This window comes from Seriola dumerili, unplaced genomic scaffold (genome assembly GCF_002260705.1).
Source record: "Seriola dumerili isolate Sdu_G_001 unplaced genomic scaffold, Sdu_1.0 BDQW01000189.1, whole genome shotgun sequence".
Taxonomy (NCBI): Eukaryota; Metazoa; Chordata; class Actinopteri; order Carangiformes; family Carangidae; genus Seriola; species Seriola dumerili.
In genome coordinates, this window is record NW_019174444.1 from 1,026,104 (window position 1) to 1,050,945 (window position 24,842).

Sequence of the window (24,842 nt, forward strand, 5' to 3'; positions counted from 1 at the left end):
TATTTCTTTCCCTTTATTCTTTAATGGTTTCCATTAACATATAAGGCTTAATGGGAATGGCTGCAATTTGCACTGTCGATTAATAGAAAAGACACAAAACGGCGCATTTACTGAGAACACTGCCTGGAGGTTAAAATTAACAATGCATGTTTCTAGAGATATCCAGTGTGCTTAAGAACTGTTTGGTCTCTAGGTGCGCGAAAAGGTCACAAACTGATTGCCTTGTCCTCACCTATCTATCTGTCTATCTCGTCTGGCACGGGAGGTCAAGTGCCCTAAATGTTAGTTATCTCAATTATTAGTAGCATTCAATTCCTGCCTGAGCTGTTACGGCTTTCAGACCTCCGCCCAAATGATAAGCACTAAGTACAGTTCCCTGTTCGGTTGTGAGATGAAAACAGAGTCTCACAAAGGACGGCACAGTAAAGAATATGATTAGTTGATTGCGGAAGGAAGCGCCCTGAAGGATCTGGATAAGAGCTGTCAAACGGGAAGCTGAGTGGTGCTCTAAACTGAAAAGGCAGCAGAAAAACAAAACACACTAAATAACTGCTTAGCTAATCTCCTCCTGCTCTACCACAATTACTCCCCAAAATCAGGATCTATTACAATAAAGCAAGAGATGCAGAAACAATGAAAGGGAGAATTGAAGTCGGTAAATGGTGGAAAGACAGAAACAGGAAGAATGGAGCGTAAAAAAGCGTAACTAGTACTGATTGAAAATTTCATTGCACTCACATTCACACGTTTGCGCACATGCACACCCCCAAACGGTGAGCTGATGAAAGGCAGTCTCCTCACAGCTAGCCCGAGCATCCAAAAGGAATGAGAACAAGACAAAAAGGGCGAAAGAGGGAAAGAAAAAGAGAACAAGAGGTTTTGGATATTGGATCGGGGCAAAAGAGGACAACTCTGACAAGATGTGGAGAGGGTGCTGATATGTCAGCTTTTATTTCCTTCCTCCTCCTGCAGCTCTCTCTGTCAGAGCAGGGCTCGTCTGGGAAGGAGGGGAGCCCAGTGAGGGGAACATTAGCCCTCCAGCGCTCACCAGAAGCCGCTGACACTCATCAGTCTAAGAGCCCCTCCAGCTATGGCACGGCATCATCTTAGAAATGACCTTGATTGATTGGTGCCAAAGACCTCCCATCCTCTCCAAACAAGCCCTAATGAGTTTTAATGCATGGCTTCTAATAGATATGTCCTAACTGGCATGAATATTGCCGTATTGAGGCAGTTTTTTCAATTAATTTATCTGTTTAGGACTTGTTAAAGTGGTATTAAGTCATCTGTGACCTCTGAGGGAGCAGTAGGGATCTCTCTTCCCTCACACATCTTGAAATGTCTCACCCTTTCTATCCTGTGGATCTTTGGTGGCCTGTACTTCATCAATGCAGCCGCCTTTTATAGAAGCGATGAACAGCACTGCTGTCACACCCGTTGTGTGTGTAACATTGCGCATGGCAAGGCTGTTATTTTCAATGAACTTTTCCTTCAGTTGGTTTTCTGCCAGATTCTGCAGCCAAACTTCAACTAAAGCTGAGCTTTGACCCCCCCAGCCCAAAAAATATGTGGAACCCCAATGACATTCTGACATTGACGGGATGCAGAAGTTATGACGTGTGAATTTCACCGTAGAGAAGAATGGAGAAAGTTGATTTCATGCTTCTCTGAATTCCTAGAGTTACTGTCCAAACTTACTGAGCAACAGTTAAAGGGGTAAAAAAAAAAAAATTGTCTTGTTTAGAAAGTAAAAAAGATTTCTTAAACATTTTTCAATGTTGTCTGGTCAGTTGGTCGGTCAGTCGGTCCCCCACTTTGGTCCAGACTGAGATATCCTGCTGGATAAATTGAATAACTGTTGGATGGATTGCCATGGAGTTTGGGCAAACATTTAAAATTCCCAAACAATATATTTTAAAATAAGAGGTATGACCAAGAGAGTTGAGTTTTGAATGTAAGAAATTCTCACAACTGCTATCATCCCTGTCACACACACACACACACACACACACACACACACACACACACACACACACACACACACATACACGGAGATATTACTGTCATTTTGTGCAATGGGGCAGTGAAAACCTTCCTTGTTTCCCCTTTTAAATGTCACAGGGTTGGGTTCAGTGCTGACAGCCATAGGTCCACTTGCCTCAAATGTGAAGTGGCGATCGGAAGCAGCTCCTCCTGAGTTTTATAGTGCCTTTTGATATATTGATATTCAGTGACATTTGAATTCCACAAGTTTCTCTTTTCTTTTTTTTTTTCTTTTTCTTTTTTTTTTTTTTTTATATATACCATATCCACTTAATTGAAGGCCTTACTTCCTACAGACAATGCAACATAATTTCTTTGTATTTCGGATTCATTGGTAATGTAGTGTTTCCAGTGGAAACTGAAATCACCTATTTATGCGTGTCATAAGAAAATATTTATGTTATTCATCAGGGCTGCCAAAGAGAAGGCTGTACCAGAATGCATGATGAAAAAGTTTTTTTTTTTTTTTTTTTTCATTTTTCATCTGTTTGACGGGTGAAGTGAAAAATAGGAACTCGCCCTTGTAGATTGGTTCTACTGTATGATTCATATATTTTCTGGTATTGATCATAGCAGTGATGTCCAGATGTCCAGAGGTGTCCATCATATCATAGATTCTTGTCAGAGTTGGGAGGATAAATTTTTTTCTTCCACGTTACTGTGGGTGAAAACTACATCCTGTGAAACCCTTGGATCTTTACAATATTTCTCAGTGTCAGGAAATGTAGCCCCATGGTTGAGTGAACAAAATGTCAAAGGGGATTAGCTGTAAGCCAGCAACGCTGCTCTTTATATGATTCTCTGGACCAAGTTATATCTTCACTGCAAGCATGTCAATAGATCATAGCGGATGTCAGCTATAGCTCTGATCTATTGACTGATACTGCTTGTTCGGCTGGTGTTATTACTAATTCTGCTACATCTATTGCTCCTGTATAGAACCGAGGAGCCCAAAAGAAAGCCAGAGGATAATTAAAACATATGGAGACAAAAAAATTAGCAATCAAGCTTGCATTCCACTCGTCGGCCAATTAGAGAGGAAGCGGCAGATGGCCGCATGGCGAGGACAGCTGGTTTTGAGGTTTTCACTGTTTGTCTGTCCATCAGCGTGTCAATCATGTGCTGCTCTTCCTGCAGCTCTCACGAGTCTGATGGTGAGGCTGTCAAAGTCGTCAGGAATGTGTCATGAGCACCCTGCATTTCAGAGATGAGGAAGTGATGTTACAGGTGTGTGATGAAGCAAGAGCTCCATCTAGTGTTGTGGGGTTCTTCATCATCATCATCATCTGCCTTCAGTGCTGCCATTAACACTTTTAGATGGATGTAACAGCATCTTGCTGTAAAAGCTGTGTTCTCAGTCTTAGCAGCAGACTGCAATCTGAAGAGTGTTGGTGTAATAAAGATTTGGATGCTAATCCAGGATGTTGGAATGAAATACGCTTTTTAATTAAAGAGCTTATTAAGAGAGTGCAGAGCTGGTTTTCATCTGACTGTATCAGTCAGAGTTTTACTTGGGAGAATACAGTGAAATGCAGTCTATAGTGTGTGTGTGTGTGTGTGTGTGTCTGTTCAGTATTTGACCTAGATTTAAAATGTGGTGAAATTCAGTATAGAGCCATATTAATATAGTAGACAGTATAGATCAGTATGAATCAGAATAGACCCCATACTCCTCTAAGGGTCCCAAAAAATCCAAGGTTCACACTGTATCACTTAGCTTTTGGTAACTGCAACTTTATCAGGGAATTTGCTCCACTGAAATACGATATCAACTAAAATCGGTCTTGTATTATTACTTGTTGTTGCTAGTTGGGGCTATTTGTTTTCTCTATTCTATTAAGTTTTCTCTGCTGCCAAATGTGATTTCTTTCTGGGAGCTGGTGGTGGTGGTAGTCGCTTGATAAGAGCTTCGTGCATCGCTGCGTTTACAAAACAAGAGGTTATAATACGCCCTCTTAGCAGTGCTACATCTTCAGGGCAGATTGGAGGCTACAGTCACTCTGTATCGGAAAGTAACAGCCTGGGGCTAGCTGGTTAGCATGCTAACTTCAGGAGAAGAAAAGATGTGATAGAGATAAGGGTTAACATTGGCGTTGCTTTCCACCTCTGGGGACAGCTGTTGGTGGATAAAGGAATGAAGTTTGATGCTGAACTCACAACATTTCTTCTAGAATGGGAAGTAAACAGCTGTCAATGCTAACGTTAGCTAGCAACAGCAAAACTTATAAATAGCTCCGTTAGATAAAACTTAAAATCTAATCTTAACACCTGTGTAACGTCAATGCCCAATATAAAGTGGTTTGGATCACTCTTGATAAAAGAAACAGCTGTATGGAGCAGCCACAACAACCCAGGTTATGGAGACAGTGTTTCGTTGATAACTCTATCAAAACTGCACCGTCCAAATTAAGTGGTACTTCATGTGAATATTTTAAATGCAAAAAAGTGTGTAAATGGTATTGGATTGTATTGTGTTTGTGTTTTTAAACTTAGTTTCAGCCTTATTATAAGTATGACTCATTGTCCAATAAAATCAACAGGAGCCATAATGGAGGAGGGGTAGAAAAAAAAAAAAACACATCGAAACTTCCACGTCTTATCAGCTCAACACAGTGGGAGTCCTGTTTTGCAGCTGAACCACTGCACACATATGCTTATCTGGGCCTGACAAACACCTCAATATACACCCCCCAACACACACACATACACACACACACACACACACCCATACACACGCACCCGCACACACTCACTGTTTGTTTCAAAGTCGGGCTCCTGACTGTAGCAGCCTCATATGATTTGCCAGCATGGAAAAAAAAAGGAGATTGTGGGAAGAAGGGTTTGTGAGGCGTTAGGAATCAATGCATCTGGGTTGCCTTTGAACACTCACTATGTCAGATGCTGCAATCAGAAGTGATGAGGAGGAAAGGATAAATAGGTTAATTGAAATATTAAGCGAGGGTACAGACAGGAAATTGAATAACCCTAGTGCAACACTGTTGAGAACAAAATATGTAGTGAACGACTTCCCTTTGACAAAGGTGACATTTAAAATGTATTTCTTGCAGAGGCTTTCGTCTTTTTTTTTTTCTTTTTTTTTTTTGGAAAGGGTTGGTTGTGGGGCTAAACTCTGAACAAACTCTTTGTTCACAGCAGGGTCAACCAGGGCATTTCAGAGCTTACTCAACAAAGTGTCAATCTCAGTCCATGTTCACACACCAAAATCAAATTCCACACGGTTTCCTCTAAGGAATTTTTTTTTTTTCTTTTTCCTGAGCTGGTTGCAGTTTACACACATGGATATGGTACCATGAGCCTTTAGATGTTCTTCACCATGCTGAGCTCCATTTCGCCCTACTGCACACTGCAGGTGGTCATGCCCCCCCCCCCCCCCCCCCCCCCCCCCCCCCCGCTCAGGTAGCGTAAGACTGTCTAACTCTATCTTTAACCATGGACGCACAGATAGGAAGGAAGCACAAAGGGAGGATAGATACCTTTGATCATCACTTCAGTCTCAGCACAGACTGGAGGATATTACAGAGGGGAAAAAAAGAGAAAATGAGGTAGTCTGACTCCTTAAAATGAGAATGAGGTCCATCTCTGTCTGCTGTAAATTAATAGTAATAAGATGGCAAGTCAGAGATGATTAAGAGTGTAATAAGTCCAGAGAGCAGGATGAGGGAGGCGTTTTGCAGTGTTGTTGTGTTAATGTTATTTTACTTTCGCTATAATACTTAGTAGTCTTATTTTAACAACAGGAAACTGAACAAAACTTTATTGATGAATAAATGATGTTTAAAAAATGAAAGATAAAAAAAGAAAGTGTGAATATAGATTGTTTCTCTATGTGAATAACAAATGGTGTCCTAGCACATAAGAAACAGAAGTAGAGATTAAGACTATAGTAAAAAAGAAAATCTAATTGAATGAAGTTGTGGTTTATATGAAGGGATGCAGCAGGTGCGGAAACAGCTGCTAGTTCTATATTGCTGATGCTACTCCTCCCACTGCAATTATTAATATCAGAACTACCCCCTGTGGTATTATTATAGTATGAAACCCGAAACCTATAGAGGGAATAGAAGATTTGGCAGATTGAGAGAATGATGATGGACGTGAGATTAGGAGGAGGACACTAAAAACATTTAATGAACACTTTTTTAACGAAGCAATCAAAACCTTCAATGTGTTTTTCTTTCAGGTTGAAAATCATTCAGCACAATTAGGAACACAGCAATCCAAAAAAAATGTATTTAAAAAGGGCATGAAAGGTTAAAGTGTTGAAGCTGATGAAAGGTCAAATACACCAGGAGACAGGGTTGAGTTTTCCCCAGTTCAGACTTGGTATATAAGAGGGCCTTTTAAAGCTATCCTACCCCAACACAGTGTCCTGAAAAATCCATTTATAATGCATTAATTTGCCACAGCAAATGTATTTTGAGAAAATTGTAAGACCACCCAAATTACATTTTTTAATCAGGCAACATTTTAATCAACATACCTGGCAAGTTACAAAATGTTAATACTGAACGTGTCTGCTAAAGTCATTCACTGACAGAGATGAAAGCATAGTTAATTTAAAAAAAAAATTTTAATTTATGTTATGTGAACTTACAGGACTTTGTTAAGGATAAGGGACAATTGTGGTTTCTCATGAAACTGAAACCACAATTTACCCCTTACATGAAAGGAGCTATTTGTAAGTAAATTTTGCTATTGCTACATAGCGAACGTTAGCATTAGCATTAGCATTAACAGCTATTTAATTACCAGTCGAGAGGAAAAGTTGCATTTTCAGCATCAAACTTCTACTTCTTAGCAGCTAGCCCCGGCCTGTCTTGTCACTTTCCAATAGCAACACACTGTAGCCTCCAATCTGCCCTGAAGACGTAGCGCTGCTCAGAGAGCGTAATACAACCTCTTCTCTTATGAACGCAACGATGGCTGAAGCTCTTGTCAAGCGACAATCACCACCACCCGCTCCCGACAAGAAACCATGTTCAGCGGCAGAGAAAGCTTACAAATAGCCCCTTTAACTAACGCACCTTTTAACTAAACCTAACTACATTATGGATACGACATGTGTATGCGTTTTGTTTTGTACGTCCACCATCCACCCTGACCATGTCCCCATAACTTGTACATATGGAACAAAAAGCTTCCAATTCCTTCACTTGAATCTTGCAACTGGACATAATTAAGGAAGTAATTTTCCCACAACATGCAAATCCATTGCACATAAATGCAGTTTCCAGCATGTTAAATATTTCAGCTATAGACACATTAGCACATGAATTAATAATGATGAATATCTGACCTTTTCATATTACGTTGTACCGATAATAACAGCATAAAAGAGAATTTTATTCAAAAGAATAGAAGGAAAATATCAGTAAAACATTATAATTCCACTTTCTGTATCTGTTTCCTACGGCCACAGTTACTGAACATCACACATTGTAAATCTGACAACATTAAAACCAGAAATGCCAAACACGTGAATATGAATAATACTTACCGTGACCTTGAAGTTGAGAATTAAGTCATGGAGACACTCTGACAGTTTGAGCTCAGGCAGAGCTTTCTGTTGACACCCCACTGGTGAGTCATAATTCGCCGCTGGATATTTTAAATTACAGACTACAGTAATTCTCATCTCGGAAATGATTGCCTTGCTTATTTCTTTCCCTAAGTATTAAGAATTCGCTGCCGAGCCACCCAAGCAAACTCAAAAAAAAAAAAAAAAAAACCTGACTTTAAAGTTCGAGACTTCCTGTTTCTGACAGTCACAAAGACAAAATACTGAGTGTAAGATGATCTGATCAGATGAGGTTCTCTGGGAAATTGAATTTTGGGTGAGTTTAATTTTGAGCTAAATGATATTTGTGGATGTGTCTGTAGTTCATTCTATTTTTTTTAAGCAGCCTAAAAAAAGAGGCAATGCATCATTTTTAAATTCATTATTGCTCCAATCAAAACAGTGTTGAAGCATTGCATCACTCAGATTGTTTTGGACTCCAGTGGCTAATGGTGGCAGAAGCTAAACAGGCACACAGTGCAGGTGTACACACCACCCTGCTGCCCCCCCACATACAGACACACTCATACATATTCCTCTGCTTGACTTCCACCCCTTCCTCAATATCTGCAGGAATGAGGGTGTTTTTGTATAAAGACAGAGGAGGAGACAGTATTTATTATAGCCTGCTGGAGCCCCAGGGGCTCACCACCTCATATTTCATCTTAATGTATCTTCACTCACAGCCTCACATTTTTTTCCTGTCTCGCCGTGGCCAGGAAAACTTCAGAGGAGAGAAACAACAATGGGTGAAGCAGGTGACTTGGTGTTCACAGTCCGTCTCACCTTGGCCTTATCTGGGACTTCCATATCTCAACAGATTAAACTGCCTAATTTAGACTCATGCTCTCGGTGGACGCAGTGAGACGTCCCCGGGGAGCCTGAGAGGAACGATGGGTTTTTGCTGGAGCGGGGAGTGTGGCAACAGGCCTTGCCGGGCAGGCCATTATATGCCCTGCCATGCTGGATGGGTGGGCCCCACTGTGCTGCTCTGCATCTATGGTTTCTGCTCCATGATGAGGCCCATAGAGCCCTTCCTGACAGAGTTTCTCACGGGAACTTGTAAGAATCTCACCACCGAGCAGGTGAGCTACTGAGCTATGAAATTAGATATGTGCCTGTTTTATAGTGATGGAAGCCTCAGGTTATTAGATTTGCTCAGTTGTTTATGTTTTAATGCACATAATAAGAATAATGTACATCAAATGAAACAACGTTATGTAAAAATGAATAACATGGTTTCATGGTTTCAAGGTGCATTTGAAATGTACACATAAATACATTATACTAGTTATAACACTAGTTGCTTTAATACATTTCTAATTAGAAATTACTGGTTATAAAATTTAATACACAAGTAAATATAAAATATTTATACGTCAATATAATTATTTACAATTTTCCATCTCATTATAACTTCATAATTAATTCTCTGTTTATCACATACAGTGGCATTCAGATGGTTATAGTGTGCAAGAGTTGTTTTTACATATAGCCTCCTGTGCCAGGATCATAGGCTTTTCCAGCTTTGTTTTTGTCCTTCCTTTGACCTGTGAGAGGGAGAAAAGCAAACGCAAGATAGTAAAACAAACGTCTAAAGCCCCGTTCGCAAACCCATAGTGGCTACATTGCTCATTACACCTGACAACATGAACAGACTATACTATACACTGTAAACTTTTTGCGATTCGGCTTTATGCTCCTCTGCGTGGCAGAGGCTAAACACGCACACAGGTCAGGGGACGCTCGATGACATTTGTGGGTCTTTCTTTTGTTTTATACTTACACTTCAAATTCTGATCCTGACAGGAGTTGGATCAACATCAAGCTTGCGTGACACTCAAAAACCAAATGACACATGGGAGGTGTCCACATCCGCTCGTGTGTGAGCCTTTGTGACCCATAACAGAGGTGTTTAGGTTTCTGACGGTACAGGAAATATAGGGTCAGGGTTAGATATAAATATTTAAGATGCTTTTGCTGTGTCCTGGGTCATTGCCACTTTCTAATCCGATGTGTCTAATCTGAATGTTTTGTATTTAGACTAGAAAACCATCATTATTTCTTCATGCTGAACTATTTTTATTTCCTGAATACTAGGTGTGAAAACAAAGTACATATATTTTGTGGAATTAGGACAGAGCTGTTACAGGACAATGAAATGCAAAACAAACAGACTAAAAAAACAGCCCCCCCCCCCCACAACAATCACCATCAATTTCATCACACTACAACTATCAATTCTACATTCACACACACTCACTCACATATGCACTTTGTCACTTTGTACTGTTTTTATGTGCCTTTAAATCTGTGCCTTTATTATGCTGCTGTTCGGGTTTTTTTTATGCTGCTTGTCCTGCACATTGATGAAGAGCTGCTAAATTTACTTTCGTTGTTTTTTAACAATGACAGTAAAGATCTTTTCTATTCTACTCTGTTCTATCTTGGACCAAAACAGTCAAGACAAAACTCTGACCTGATGGTGGCACTAAAGAGAGTTAAGATTCAAATGTTTACTTAAATTAGTATGATCCCTCCTCTGGCGGCCATGAGTACACAAGTCAAACGAATTTTCTGTCTCCAGACTAGTGGGACAAGCTGAAACATCGCTACCAATTTTCTAAAATACTTTGTGTTGGGTTTGTTAGATTCCCCGTTTGAATTAAAGTAATCACATGCTGTATTAATCATTTAAACATGTCATCGTAAATGAATGGTCCATATTGTAATATTCGTTACTTCTTTTCATTATTCACCATTTGACTTTCACTCCATACATGATAAAATAACGTACAACCAGAGCAAAGTGATGTAGGCATGAACCAGACTAACAACAGTGGACCTGTCATGTTTACTTCAGCACTGAGTAAATTCAGGGCTGAGGTAAAGTTTGGCTCTCCAGTGTCACGGCTCACTGGTGACATTAAGATGAAACTAGATGGGGTCCTTCACACCTCGGCAATGACAATCACTTTGTGATGCACAAGGCAAGATGGAAGATGCTTTGTTCACACAAATTATAGCAGGTACACTCAAGGTGTACTCATTTAATGCTCAACCATGTATGATGCAAATTACCTTTTCAGCTTGTGGTCCTGAATTGCTTTTGAGATTTTATATGCAGCTATACAAATTAACTAAGTTAGTGAAGAAAATGAAGAAAATGCAAACTCCACACATTCAATTTCCTGTTCCAACCAATACCAACAAAGAAGAGTAGTCATTTCAGAGAAGACTACTACCAACCTGATGCATTTGATTTCACTTAAAGAGCCTGAGGTCTGAAGGTGCATTTAGACTGAAAACTTACCAACAGATTTTGTTTTATTTTTTTTGCCCCAAACAGACAACCTCCTGACTGTGAGGCTTTAGCTCTAGCTGTTAGCTTGCCAGACTTGCTAGCTCTTCAAAGTCCAGCTCTTATTGTTATTTTTCTTCACTTTCTCTTCTAAAGGAAATGTGGACTCCTGGTTCTGCTAAGAAAATTTAGGGGGACACCAAACTAATCAGGGTTTGTCCTCTGAGAAGAGGCTAACCAATATCAAACCATTATGTAAAAAGTGTAATCCTTAAAGTGGCATTGTCAAAGATTTTCATTTAAATAAGTGTCTTATAAGTCACAATCTATCACAGAATGAGGTAACGCAATGGTGATTGAACCTATGACCCACTGATGAAATTATATCAAAGTCCTTGCTTTTGGATGCGATGATCCAGGCACCTGAATTGGGACACAGCTAAAGTTAGTGACGTGTCACCAAGACACGTGTGATGGTTCAAAAACAAAACTGCAATTTCCAGATGTTCGTAGCAAAAAAGGTAACGAAAGTGAGAAACTTTGAGATTGACTTTTAGATCAACACTCCTTGAGCAGCTGCTTTGTCAGAAATACAACAGGCGAGAGAATGGGGTATTGGTTTACAGTGCAGCTCACTCTGGCTACACAGTGGGCCTGAGATAAACCTGTGCTGGATTACATGAATTGTTTCCTATGAATCCCCCATGTTTAGGCAGGCAGTATGAATCCAGCACAGGAATGGTGAGCTCCATTAGCACCAGTAAAAGCCACTGTGTAGAGAGGTAATTAGTGAAGGCAAATAAATGGAAATGTTATTGCTGAACAAATGTTGACCATAATGATAGGGTGTGGGTTCATGAAAATTTTAGGGATTGTAACTTTAATAATCAGCCAGTAAATAAAACATTTGGGCGTACTTCAAGTGATGGTCCCCAATTGGAACACAACTGCTGTCGTCCATAAACATAATTCTGTTAGTCAGGAGCTGACAGAGATTGCAAATGTAAAATTGTGCATGCTGTTGCCATGAAAACCCATCTTTGAATATTATTTCAGTCAAGGCCAAAGTGAAGCACAAAAAACAACTTAATGACTACAACAATTTAAGTTTTTAAGTAATTTTATTAAAATGGAGCTGGCTTTCAAGCTGCAGCCATTGTGTTTATTTGCATAGTATTAAAATAAATTAACTTGTCACAGTCTGAGCAACAGAATGCTGCTTCCTCTTCCATCATGTAAACATAGAGGTAATTCCTCATTAACAATGAATACAGGTGAGACTGCATCTGTGTGGCACTGTCATCGTGTTGGACAGATATTCTTGCAATCAGCAGTTAGGGATTGTTTTCTTAAAAATAATGAGGTCTCTGTCTGCCTTGCCCCAGGTGACTAGACAGGTGTATCCTGTGTGGACGTACTCCAGCTTGCTTCTCCTCATCCCAGTCCTCCTGGTGACAGACTTCCTCAGGTACAAGCCTGTAATCATCCTCCAGGGACTCACCTATGTCATAGCATTTCTTCTGGTACTAGTTGGCTCGGGGGTCCCCTCGACTCAGTTGGCCCTTTTCAGCTACAGCATTGCCACGGCAGCAGATGTGGCCTATTTCTCCTACATTTACATCGTGGTCCACGCCAGTTACTATCAGAGAGTGACCAGTTATGTCAGAGCGTCCATACTGCTGGGCTACTCTGTGGGTGGCCTGCTTGCTCAGCTGCTAGTGTCTTTGGGTGGAGTGTCCTTGTACTGCTTAGCGTTTGTGACTCTCATCTCTGTCTCCATAGCACTGATTACCTCCTTTTTCCTGCCCATGCCCAAAACCAGTTTATTTCTTAACGGAACATATTCTGCACAACAGAGAAACTCAGATGAGGATGCTCACAAGTCAGAAAGTGCAGACTCTGACAACAGAATGAAGAGCAGAATGGCTGCAAAGCATATTGGGAGGATGTTCAGGAGGCTCATACTGGACTGCAAGACGTGTTATTCTTCTGCGGCCCTGCTCTTCTTCTGCATATGGGCAGCTACAGGCAGGTGCGGCTTCTACCAGGTGTCAGGCTACGTCCAGCTCCTCTGGGTTTACATCCAGCCACAGAACGCAACAGCCTACAACGGAGGGGTGGACGCCATCAGCACATTGACAGGTAACTAATGCACCACCCGTTTGTTCTGCCATCTCCATTATTTAAATTTACTTAAGTGCAATTTTCAGGTACTTGTGCTCTAACAAGCAAGGTCTTCAAGGTTATATCATTTATTCTCTTCTAGATTTGAAGCTTTATTGTTATAGGTACAGAAAAAAGACAATAAAATGTGGCTGTATTCTTAAGTGAAAAGAGTAACACATTTGAAAGCAGTGCATTTGGTACTTGCATTAAAAAATTTTTGGGCACTTGGGGAACACAGCATTGACATAGTAGCTTATAAAGCTGATATAGAGAACATTATACCAAAGTTAGCCATTGACACATGGAGCAGACCCTAACCCTAATGCTGCTTTCAGACAGAACGCGACTTGTGCTGCGCTCGCTGCTCGGTTCAACGCTCTGTCCGGTGAAATCACGGGGGACAGAGCAAAAATGGGCAGAGTTTTCAAAACTTCTAGCGAGACCATAGACTGTATATGAGCAGGCCACATCCACACTGCAGGAAGCTTCCAGTATGTTCCGTTGCTGAAAGAGGTATCTTTCCTGTGCTCAGAAGAAAGCGTTAGCACTAGCCCTGCCAATAAGAAGAAGGAGGGAAGCAGCAAGGAAGAAAAGGCTGTGGGTACATGAGACCCTCAGGTACTGAGAGCAGCTTGGGGAATTTAGGGTTGTGATGGAGCTCTCCTCCATTTTCGTTTTGTGCTCGCCGGATGGCAAGCCATTAGAAATAATGGGTTTCAGAGTGCAGTGGTGCCATTGTGTGTGAAAGCAGCTTAACTCTAACCATATCCATCATTTTCAATTCATTCAGAGACATTTTTCTGGCAACCTGATGATTATAAGTCAAATATTCACTCTTTTTTTGCTCTTTTTTGGTCTCCTCCTTAAGGAAATATCTGGTTCTGGAGCTGCTGCATTAGTTCACAAGCTTTGCCTGTCCACAGTAGTGCTGGGCAGTTAGTACATTGAATCTTGGCCTGAAAATATTTGCTGGCTGTGGCTGAAAACCAGTGAGACTGAAACAAAAACAGTGAAGTTGCTGGCCGTAAATCTAAAACAATGAGTTAAAATATGCTAAAAAGCTCTGTTAAGAGCTGAAGAGAATTGCAGAGATAGGTGATGTTTTATGGTTTGTGCGATACCTTTGACATAACATGTAGTCATTCAAGCAATCGAGAATTTTTTTCTTTTTTGATATCATGAAAAATATTGCATATGGCGGGGAATATTGCAATATTCTACATTATTGAATGTCTAATTGGTACAGCTTTAAGAACTGTTTGAATTTTGCGTTTCGAGGGAAAAGGATCAAAACAGGCCACCTCCCACATTTCACACCTGCACTATCAGTCCAACACAAGAGAATTCAAATCCTAAAACCTCTGATTAATTCTGAGTAGCAACTGCTGCGTATCCAGCTTAAAGAGAATTGGTTGAGATTCTTGTAAAAACAAGTCCAAACATTTTCATTACGGCTTATGGGTGTTATACACATTCCGCCACAAAAAATAATTGAATAAATAAACAGAGAGAAAACACAATCCCTTTATACTATCAGTATTTCACAACCCCTAAAGCACGGCAGACAATAGGAGCAGCATTAATTAGACTATTTAATTGCCTGCTCTCATCCCCAGATGGGTATGGCAGCAGCTGCTGCCATCCAGCCAGCGCACTTTATTGATTATACTACTGATACATTCCTGTATTCCCCAGAAACCAAAGGCAATTACTCTGTGTAAACCACATCCAGCTGTATGCCTTTCACTTGTAAATGGTTCTGCCCAACATGCAGTCAAGCTGTAGAGCCCATGTCTGATATTTCCCCAAAGATGCTTGTTGTATTTTTCTGTATTCCACACTTAGCAAACATCCCTGAGGAAAAAAACCTGGTGAAAACCGATAGGGAAAATATGAATATGGATTACCAACATGATAAAATATGGAGGAAAAGCACAACATAATTTACTATTTTCATATTCAGCATATTAATAACTGTATGTCCTGGAGCTTGAAAGCAGCATTTTTTAGTAGCTCATTAGTTTTAAGATAAAACCAAATGTGTATTCAGAACAAACTAAATTATGTTCAGTTTTATTGTGTTGTACAGTTTGATTTTCAAGGAGAGGTAGTTACAGGGCACCTCGACCCATTTATTTATCTGTGGTCTAAAGGAGTAATTACAAATCATTTACACATCAAACATCTATTTCCATCCCTGGATAATGTCGTCAGACCATAGTTTCAGTCAGGACATAACCTCTCCCAGGTCAGGGATGTCTAATGTTTTCCATTTAATTTGGCATGAAACTGCATGATGAATATATTTCCATTTAGATTTAGGCTACACACTGGTGATATGGTGTGTACCAATTTAAAATGTACTCCCCCATAGAAGTTATACTGTAATCACTGTGAAAACCCAAACATGAAACACAAAATTTCCTGTTGATATCCATGATGCCCAGAGGGTGAATCCTAATGACCTTGGTGATCCCCTGGCTTTTTCTGTAATCTCTAATATCACCAGCATGTCAAAGTTTTCATTCATAAAATAATATATCGCATCCATCTACTGGATGGATTGGTACAAAGGTTTGTACAGATATTCATGGTTTCCACATGATGAATCCCAGTGACTTTGCTGATTCTCTTATTTTTCCTTTTGTACTGTCATTAAATATGTTGAATACTTTATGACTAAATACCTGCAAAACTAATGACATTCCCATCAGCCTCAGCTGTTGTGCTTAGCGCTAATTAGCTGTTGTAAGCATGATAAACACTACTGTCTTACTTCAGCATGTTAGAATTATTAGCACTGCTGTGCACAGTCTCACGGAGCTGCTAGCAGGTCGTGGAGTCTTGATAGCTTCCCGAGAGTGCAAGAGTCAAACCCTAAATTGTTGCAGTAGTTTGTTTTTAATCAAAACAGACAAAATTTGTAACCAAACTGTGTTGAAAACAAGCAGAGAAATATATTACAACAACATGTTTGTTCTCCCTACAGTATCCACTTGTAGAAACTAAATACAGGATTAACTTTTGATCGTTGCGTGAAGGCAAATCATCGCACTTGGTTCAGGTTCGGACCAGTATCACTAGAAATTTACGTCCAAATCTGACAATTCTGTACCTGAATATTGAGGTCCAATGCCTAAGTTCAGTGGAAATGCAGGAAGCAGCGTGACTGTCATGGAGAGAGATGGAAAGTAAGTTTGTGGAGGTTGGTTAGATGGATGAGTGTACAGCACTCTCTTCCTTTTATGGAGGAGACTGGGGTATGTTTATTATCTGTCCTCATGATTTTTCCATATCCATAACAAGGTGTCGTAGTTGCCTAACTTTGGCCATAATTTATTTGCGAAGATAATGTAGCAAGCATTGCATGCAAAGCAAACTTTGGCATTGGGCATGATCTGGGGTTTTGCAAAATTGTCCGAAATCAATACATTTCTCATTGGAGATGGTTTTGTTAGGTTACAGGAAGGTCATGGTCCAAAGTTAAAATTTTCACAAAGTCCACACCGATTTAAATCAGGTGGTAGGACACGTTTGTTTTTCAGTAATTAACCCTCTCTTCAGTCGTTCCCTATCCTTCACCAAACCACGATCTTTGTCCAAACCTTCAAAGTGTTTTTGAAGCCTAAGTTACAATGGCTCTCTAAATTCATATTGATATGAGATATAACATGAATTAAATTATGTAATCCAGTTATCCAATTAAACAGAGATTTTACCACCAATGTGGTGTTTAACATGCACTGCTGCATTGTGGACATACTGTAGAGCTCAGCTGCATTATTGATCCCTCTCTATGAAGTTGAACAGCTAGCTCATGCTGACCTCACTAAGCCTCCAATTGACACTGCTGTGGAAACTGGTCTAATTATTCAGTCTCCATTTGACCCCCCTCTGCTAATCAGAGCCATGGGACTGATTAAGTACATCTTAAATACACACAGGGTGGCCTGGGTGATGTTTATGCTGGACTGTTAGTGCTGATTGACCATGAATGGATAAGGAATCAAAGGAAATGTACACATTTAAAAGAGTGAGGCAATTATGCTCAGCCTCTCTTTATACTGTGGTGGATAAAGAGCTGCGAGTGAATGTCTCGAAGGTATAAGTGGTATCCTTATTTACACTCGCTTCACTGAATGTGACTCTGGTTTTATTCATTTATTCCTTTAGTAATTACACACACACAAAAAAAAGATTTGACAAAGCAGTGGTAGTTATGGAGAACGTGATGAATATGTAGCGAGGAAGTTAAAGTAATGTGAGAAAAGGAGATGGGGAAAATGTCAGGGGATAGAGAGAGGGTGAAAGAAGGCAGACAAGAGTCCTAGAATAATCAATGCTCCAAAGATTCTCTGTCTGGAGTTCCTGATTTTATATCCATCCACAGGGACAAAGTTTCTCATGACTGTTTCACATGAGGCGAAACGAGCCTTGAGATGTAACAGGGCTGCACTGTGCCATCCTGTGGCTGAAATGAGGAACAACACTTTCCAAAAATGACTCGTTACCTGCTCAGAGTTCAACTAGTAATGTTGGGACATTAGTATCAGAGAGGAATTCTATCAAAAATATTTTTCCTGCTGCTAAAAACTCATAGTTTCGTATATCACTGGACATCTCTCAGAAAAGTGACCTTTTGTGAGACTGTATGATACAGTGATGAGAATGTTGCTGAATATCGGTGTAAGGGATGAACTGAATGTAACAGAATGAGTGATGAATGAATGAAATTTAAGCTACCTGTGCCTATTTTTTTTTTTTTTTTAATTTCTTGGAGACAGTAAGCAGCAAAACATGGCAGTCTAAAATACTGTATGTGTCTTACCTGCAAAGAAAGGCAGCAGATGTTTGTGACAGTAAACTTGTCAGATTTTACAGACACTGCAAACAGTAACTATGAGAGGCTATAATCCTGTGATGCCCAGGGAGAAAGTCCTCAGACTCCCCTGAAAAATTGTGCCATTTTATTGATTTGTTGAGTTAGAAGAAACTTTTGTTGTTTTTGGCTCACCTGTCCATTCCTACTGCACGTTATTTGACATCTATTGTCGGTGGGTTGTCATGGTGCTGTGGTAAAGTGCTTTGCACTTTAGTGAGTGTGGACTCCAGAGGCGTTTCAATGGGCTTCACCTTGTTTACGGAAGTCGCCCGATGGTCTTTGCAGCAGGGGCCGTTACGGTTTAGTAGTGGCAAAAGAAAATGAGAGACAACCATATGAGAGGCCTTTGTCCAATACCTAAATGAGATCATATAGCCTGTGAGACCATTACAGCAGCTCTTTCTCATTGGTAATGTTGTAGTAAGTCCAAAGTGTTACAGTCCTTTCAGCACAGTTTCTGCTGGTAGATGGACAGGAATCTGTACATTTAACACTGATAAGAGTAATCAGTATATCAGTAACATCCTCACCACAGCCATACAGTACCAGCACGTTTCTGATATAGTCTTGTTCGCGTATGAAACTTCTGGTGCAACATATGCTTGGATACTCGGTCCAAGTCTGGCCCAGATACCTCCACAGCTGTTATCCTCCAATATTGGCTGACAGCAGGAATATTTTCTGTGTGCGAGCCAGAGTTTGTCCAGATGTGCGAGTAGCATCTGACAATCATGCTGCCAGGCACGGGGCTGTGGAAGACAAGCATGTTGCCCAGCTACTTATTTTGTTATGTGTGTATGGTGTTAGATCAACTATCTCTGAAATCTGAGTTGAATTAATACCTCTTACATGATCGAGCCCATCATGTAAGAGTTCTGTTCACATCCAGATGTGATGTAACTATATGTTGATGTTCAAGTGCCGTTTTATTTCTTTTCCAAAATGACATTTTGAAGTTACTAAATTATTAAATAAAGACTAAATAAAAAAGAAAAAAACCTGACCAATGATTCACTGAACAGTTTATGTGTTGGCCCCTGAGGTCTCTCTTTGTCATGTTTTGCTACTTCTTGTTTACCTCACAATAAAAACACAGTGGTTGTTATTTTCCTTTAGGAGCTGCAGCCACAGTTGCCGTGGGCCACATGTCCCTGGAGTGGTCTGTGTGGGGGGAACTGATCCTTGGGGGTTTCACGCTCCTGATCGCTGGGTCTGTATTCCTGATGGATCTGACTGACAACATCTGGATCAGCTACACATGCTACATCCTCTTCAAAACTGTTTACATGCAGCTCAGCACCATCTGCACGTAAGAAGGTTGCGGATATGTCAGCAGCCAAATGTCTGTATAAAAGACCACTGATTAACAATTCAATTGTATCTGTGTGGATTAAATATATGATACCACTAATGCATCATCAACCACAAGATGTTTTGTTTTAAAAAAAAAAATTCAAATGTGTCTTGCAAGCCATTACGGTCTGTTCTGTGGTAAATGGAGAATAAGTTCAAACAAATTGTTACCATATTTAATGTTGCTGTAGGACAGATAATGACCCTTTGAGCATGTTGATCTGGCATTTTATTTGGACTTTGTTGGGTAATTTAGCCTCCAGCTGTGCTTTAAACTCATGAAAAGATCACTGGCCCGAGCATGGCATAAATCAGTTACATCCACCTGTGACACTAAAAGCCAAAGGAATCATTCTGGTTGTTTTCAGCTTGGGTTATTTTTCCTTCATTTTTATTATTGTGGCACTCACATCTGTCTCGTCCATGCCGTCTGTTCCTCTGCTGTTCCTCTTGTGGCACCAGAAGGTCAAAGTTGTCACTAATCTGATGAAATATCTCAATGTGTAATAGATGGATTGAAACCAAACTTTGTTCAGACATTTATGGTTCCCAGACGATGTATCCTACTGACTTATATCCCCAAACTTTTCCTCTGGTGCGACCAGGGGGTTAGAATTAGTGGTTTTAAGTGAAATGTCTCTATTGGATGAAATGACAGGAAATTTGGTAAAAACATTCATGTCCTGTTCATGATGAATCGTAATAACTCTGGTGATCCCTTAATGTTTCATTAGCACTATCATTAGATCAGAAATGTAACTTGTCCAATGTTTTTTTAATGACCTGCAAAATTAATGACATTCCCATCAGCCTCAGCTGTACTTAAACTGTGCTAAATAGCAAATGTTGGCATGCTAAAACCCTAAAATAAGATAGTGAACCTTGTTATCAGAACCTACTAAACATCAGCATGTTAACATTGTCATTTGGGCATATTAGCTTGCTGACGTTAGCGTGCAGCTCAAACCCCCATGTAGGCTACAGACTTGTTCATCTTTTCAATCCTATTCCTTTTTTCTACATTTGATTGCCATTTGTTGTAGCTCCTTCACTTGAACCCTTAATATATGAATCTGCATTTGCATTGTTAATGTACTGCGTAGCATCTTATATTGTATATGTCAGGTTTCAGATCGCCAAGGCACTGAACAGAAAGCGCTATGCGTTGGTATTCGGCATCAACAGTTTTGTGGGCACAGTCCTCCAGAGTGTCCTCACCGCCATCGTCATCAACACCAAGTCTCTCAAGCTCACCATCACCTCCCAGGTACTACAGCACATGAACAATTTGAAACTGAGGCTATAGAGGTTCACAAGGAAAAGGAGATAAATTGACAAATTGATAAAGACAATTAGGAGTGTTTATGAAAATGACGCTGTTTGAAGGGCATTTGATGAACATACAGAGAGAGCCAGGCCACAAGAGGCAAAGATAAAATAAATGCGTGAGTTCATTAATTCATTTATCAGTCATCCTCCACCTTTCAAGTCACCCTCACTTCTCTCTTCAGTTTTTCATCTACGCCTCGTACTTTGCCGTTATTGCAATGCTGTTCACAGTCAGAGGTGTGTATACTGTGCTCCACATGAAGCGGCCCGCTGCAGGGAACCAGGCAGAGAGAGCCACCAACCTGCCAGAAGTGTCCCATCTGTGAAGGACTCTCTGAGAACATACAGATTTTTATTAACTCCCACAACAACTAATCAGCATACTACATCAGCAGCAGAAAAAAACACACTGAATGTACATGTACATCAAGACATTCAATCCATCACAGAGTGGTTCATTTGTTTTTCAGTCTGTCATCAGCAGGTTTTAACTAATCGATTCTGCAAACGTGACGTGACTCAGATAGTGAGAGCGCAATTCCTACGTATTGCCACAAGAGGACACTACCTGCACAATATAAAACAACAAGAATCCTACAGGGCAGCTTTGAGGTGGTTTAATCTCAACAGACAAATGTTTGCTCATTATTCTGTATGCATGTATTTCATAAATTGTATGCCAAAAGAAATACCTGAGTGTCAGCCTTCACAAATGTTGGACATTCAGAGATACGGGGCTTGGGGGCTTCTCTCAAGCACTTCTCATTTAGCATAATGGTTGTGAAGCAACATTTGGTAAGTCAGGTAAATTAAAACCAGGGCATTGCAGTAACTCACTTGCTAAATCACACAGTACATACTGCAGACAGATTGCCCGTTCAGTAGAAACTCCCAAGGATCTAATTTATAATTTCAATATAAATACTTTTTTTTTAAAAAGATATCATATTTATAGGCTATACATATGTTTAAATAATGTATGAAAAATAACACTTATTACTGATTTAGTTATATGGTTTTCATTTTCGCCACATGAATTGTGCTCACTTTTATATGTAAATATGTCAGATCAACAAAGGCTGTAATGTTTTTATGCTTGTTTGTTTGTTAATTGATGAAAAAAAGATCAATAAAAGATGTGCTTTAAAAAATCCACAAACACAATCAATACTGAAGGCACAATCATTTTTAAACTTAACATGTGTAGACTCCGTTAGGTGCAATAACAAAGTGAGAGAGCAAATCTTTAAGCAACATGTTGTTGCCAGGTAACAGATGCATTTAGTTTTTGATGCTTTAGAGCCGTGTTCAGAAAGCCCTGATTCTGTATGCTGTGGCTGTTGATGTTTGTGTTTGTGTGCATCACCACATTTATTAAATATGTGTGGGGGCATGCTTGCACAAATGCTTATTTCCAAGAAGCACATCTAAAGAAGTAGGACGGAACATGTACCATAATCGTTGTCCTGCTTGGAAAAGCAACCTCGTTAAAATCAATTCGGTGCTGTGATTCTCAGCAGGTGGTGTGTTAACCTGATGCTCTCATTCTGCATGCTTATGATATTAGCCTATTAGCCATTTCTGCCCCCATTCATAAACACCATGCATCCAGTCAGTCAGGACAGACAGAGAAAAAAAATGGAAATAACCCTCCAACAGTGGTCAGATGATGCATGTGTAGTCACGTCTGACCTATAATTCATAATTACAACAGTAAGCTAATTAAGGCTCAAAGATGGATAACAGGGGCAGCTGTTAGCTGAAATGAGCTGGCATACTGTATGCGTCGCGCATGCTAATTGATCATATCGAGATTAGGACATGTCCCTTGGTTTTGTCTGGTGTTGTCATTAAGATTCTTATTAAATGCATAGTGAACAGGATGTTTCTTTGCCACTCAAAATTAGGGCTGAGCAATTAGAAATATCTAATTGCAATTTCCCCAACATTATCAGTGTTAATCATTGCATTATCAGTGCATTTCAGCTTAAATGTAGTCACTAAATTTATCACTCAGCTTTAACAAATACAGTGTTTTTCCCCTGACTGTATGCTAATTAAATTCAAGTGAAAACAGGTGTGCAGGTTGTAGCCCCTAGCTGGGCCTGTGAAGTGGTTGAAAGAAAGGTCAATTCGCTCTAAAGCAGATGGCATTGCACTCGTGTGTGTGTGTGTGTGTGTGTGTGTGTACACGTGCCCATGGCTACATTTCAGTACCACAAACTTTCTAAGTGTCTGTTTTGTTTGTTAATGTGTATTTCCTTCTGTGCATGTTGATTGCGCCTGTTTAAGTCACCCCTGTGCTTACCTGAGCAGATGGTACATTCCATGCTCAGGTGAGACTGAATGAAAATCAGAGATCAGCCTGTGGTCTTATAGGGCGAAGGAGAGCTGGTGGATCTTGCTGCCAGGCTGTGTGTTGTGTATTTATAGCCATGCCAGCAGTGTGGCTTTAGGGATGGCAGTGTTGATCTGTCGGTCCACCACTTTGGTCCGAAATGAAATGATCAAAACAGCTACTGTGGTTATTCATTATCACAACAGCCACTGTGGTCACTGTGAAATTTGCTAAAGACATTCAGATAATTCCCACAGGAGGAATCCTACTGGCTTTGGTGATCCCCTGACCTTTCATCTCGTGTCACCATGACGCCAACATTTCATTTCGTTTTTCAGTCATTTCCTAAGTGTTGCCTGGATTACAATGACACTTGGTACGCACGTTCATGTAATCACCTATCACTCTTATCTATTTGTCTTCTACCACCATCATGTCAACATTAGCTAATTTAGTGCTAATTGTCAAATGGTAGCATGCTATGCTAAACCAACTGATGAACATGGTAAACTTTATACCTTCTTAGCATCATGCTAACATTGTTACTGAGAGCATGTTAGCTTGGCTGTAGTCTTGCCTTAGTCTTGTTTTCATTTACATTAGATGAGAGGTTTTTTTTCTTTTTATGCATTCTAATTTTCATGGTGACTGAAACTCATCTTATTTTTTTTGGACACCCACTCTGTAGTTGTAGCATTGCTCATCATCCCTTTTTAAACGCTTCCCTGTGCCAAACAATGTCTGTCTGCTGCCCATTATGGGATGTTGGCAAGACAGTATAAGCACAGAATACATAGACTCACACATCCAACTGCAATCAAGGCATGTGTAAAATTTGTTATGACACCTAATGTCAACCACTACAAAATCAAGGATGGGTTCCAAAATGATTTGGATGCACATGATTTTAAATCAAAGCATCTGATTTTTTACGTTTTGCTTGACTCGCACAGATCACAAAAATGTTTTTTTTTTTCACCTGTATAACTTTACACAGCTAGTGTTTTTAAATGTTTTTACAAAGCTTTTGAAATCGCTCTAAGAATTCTCTTTAATAGGTAGCATTTTACAGTGTTTTATGGACAAGCATAAATTCTTATTTCTATGTTTTTTCAACATTGTGAGAACCACAAATAAAATTCCATTCACCTCCATTATGAATATTTCATGGCTTAAAGCACTAGCACATAAAACTGGAACTGTCTATATGGTTCAAGGCCATTAGATATGTTTACAAAAACAGTGTGATTTAGGCAAACAAGTCTTTTTCAAAGAAACAATGGGCATTTGACTCATAAGCAAAGCTCACGTTTCTAATAGCCCTGAATGTGAAGCAGCTAAATGAAATCCAGCCATCATTAACTGCATTATTCACACTTGTGCTTCTTCTGATGTGACAAGTCAAAATGACTTCTGTGAAAAAGGCCTATTGGAATAATGCGTCTCCCTTTGAGGATCAATACCTCGTATTGATTTTGAAGAGGAATATACTGAAATTAGCAGAAAATGGTCTGCAGGTGCTGTCGGAGAGAGGGGGGCTTAGGATAAAGATGAAGAGGTCTTGGAGTCAAGACGGTGCAATGTTCATCCTTTCGAGGAAACAGTTGTTGCTTTCCTCAAGGGGCATTTCAAGGAACTGATGCTTATACATGGGAATTGAAACCAACACTTGTGATTCAAGGTGTGTACCGTTTATTCAGTCTCTGTTAGAGGAAGATGAGAATTATAGTGTTGTTAAATAAAACAAGTTAACAGGGTCATTCCATCACGCTATCAGCTGTTCAGTAAGTAAACAGCAGCAACACACCTTATTGCACTCAGCTTAGGTCATAACTGCCTTTCCTCTGAGAGG

General features: G+C 40.0%; 1 protein-coding gene across 1 annotated transcript; it reads left to right on the forward strand.

Annotated features, from left to right (window-relative positions):
* Positions 1 to 8,514: 8,514 nt before the first annotated feature.
* On the forward strand, positions 8,515 to 20,978 carry LOC111227488 (thiamine transporter 2-like). Its single transcript, XM_022753009.1, has 5 exons — positions 8,515 to 8,706; positions 12,308 to 13,064; positions 19,087 to 19,279; positions 20,449 to 20,590; positions 20,835 to 20,978. The coding sequence occupies exons 1-5, from the start codon at positions 8,515 to 8,517 to the stop codon at positions 20,976 to 20,978; spliced, it is 1,428 nt and encodes a 475-aa protein (XP_022608730.1).
* The last annotated feature ends 3,864 nt before the right edge of the window (positions 20,979 to 24,842 follow it).

Excerpts from the sequence above, each read along its gene's own strand:
- LOC111227488 (XM_022753009.1), top strand. The coding sequence starts at position 8,515 with ATGGGTTTTTGCTGGAGCGGGGAGTGTGGCAACAGGCCTTGCCGGGCA. Across the intron at positions 8,707-12,307 it reads AGAATCTCACCACCGAGCAG|GTGACTAGACAGGTGTATCC; the intron begins GTGAGCTACTGA and ends GCCTTGCCCCAG. Across the intron at positions 20,591-20,834 it reads AGCTCACCATCACCTCCCAG|TTTTTCATCTACGCCTCGTA; the intron begins GTACTACAGCAC and ends TTCTCTCTTCAG.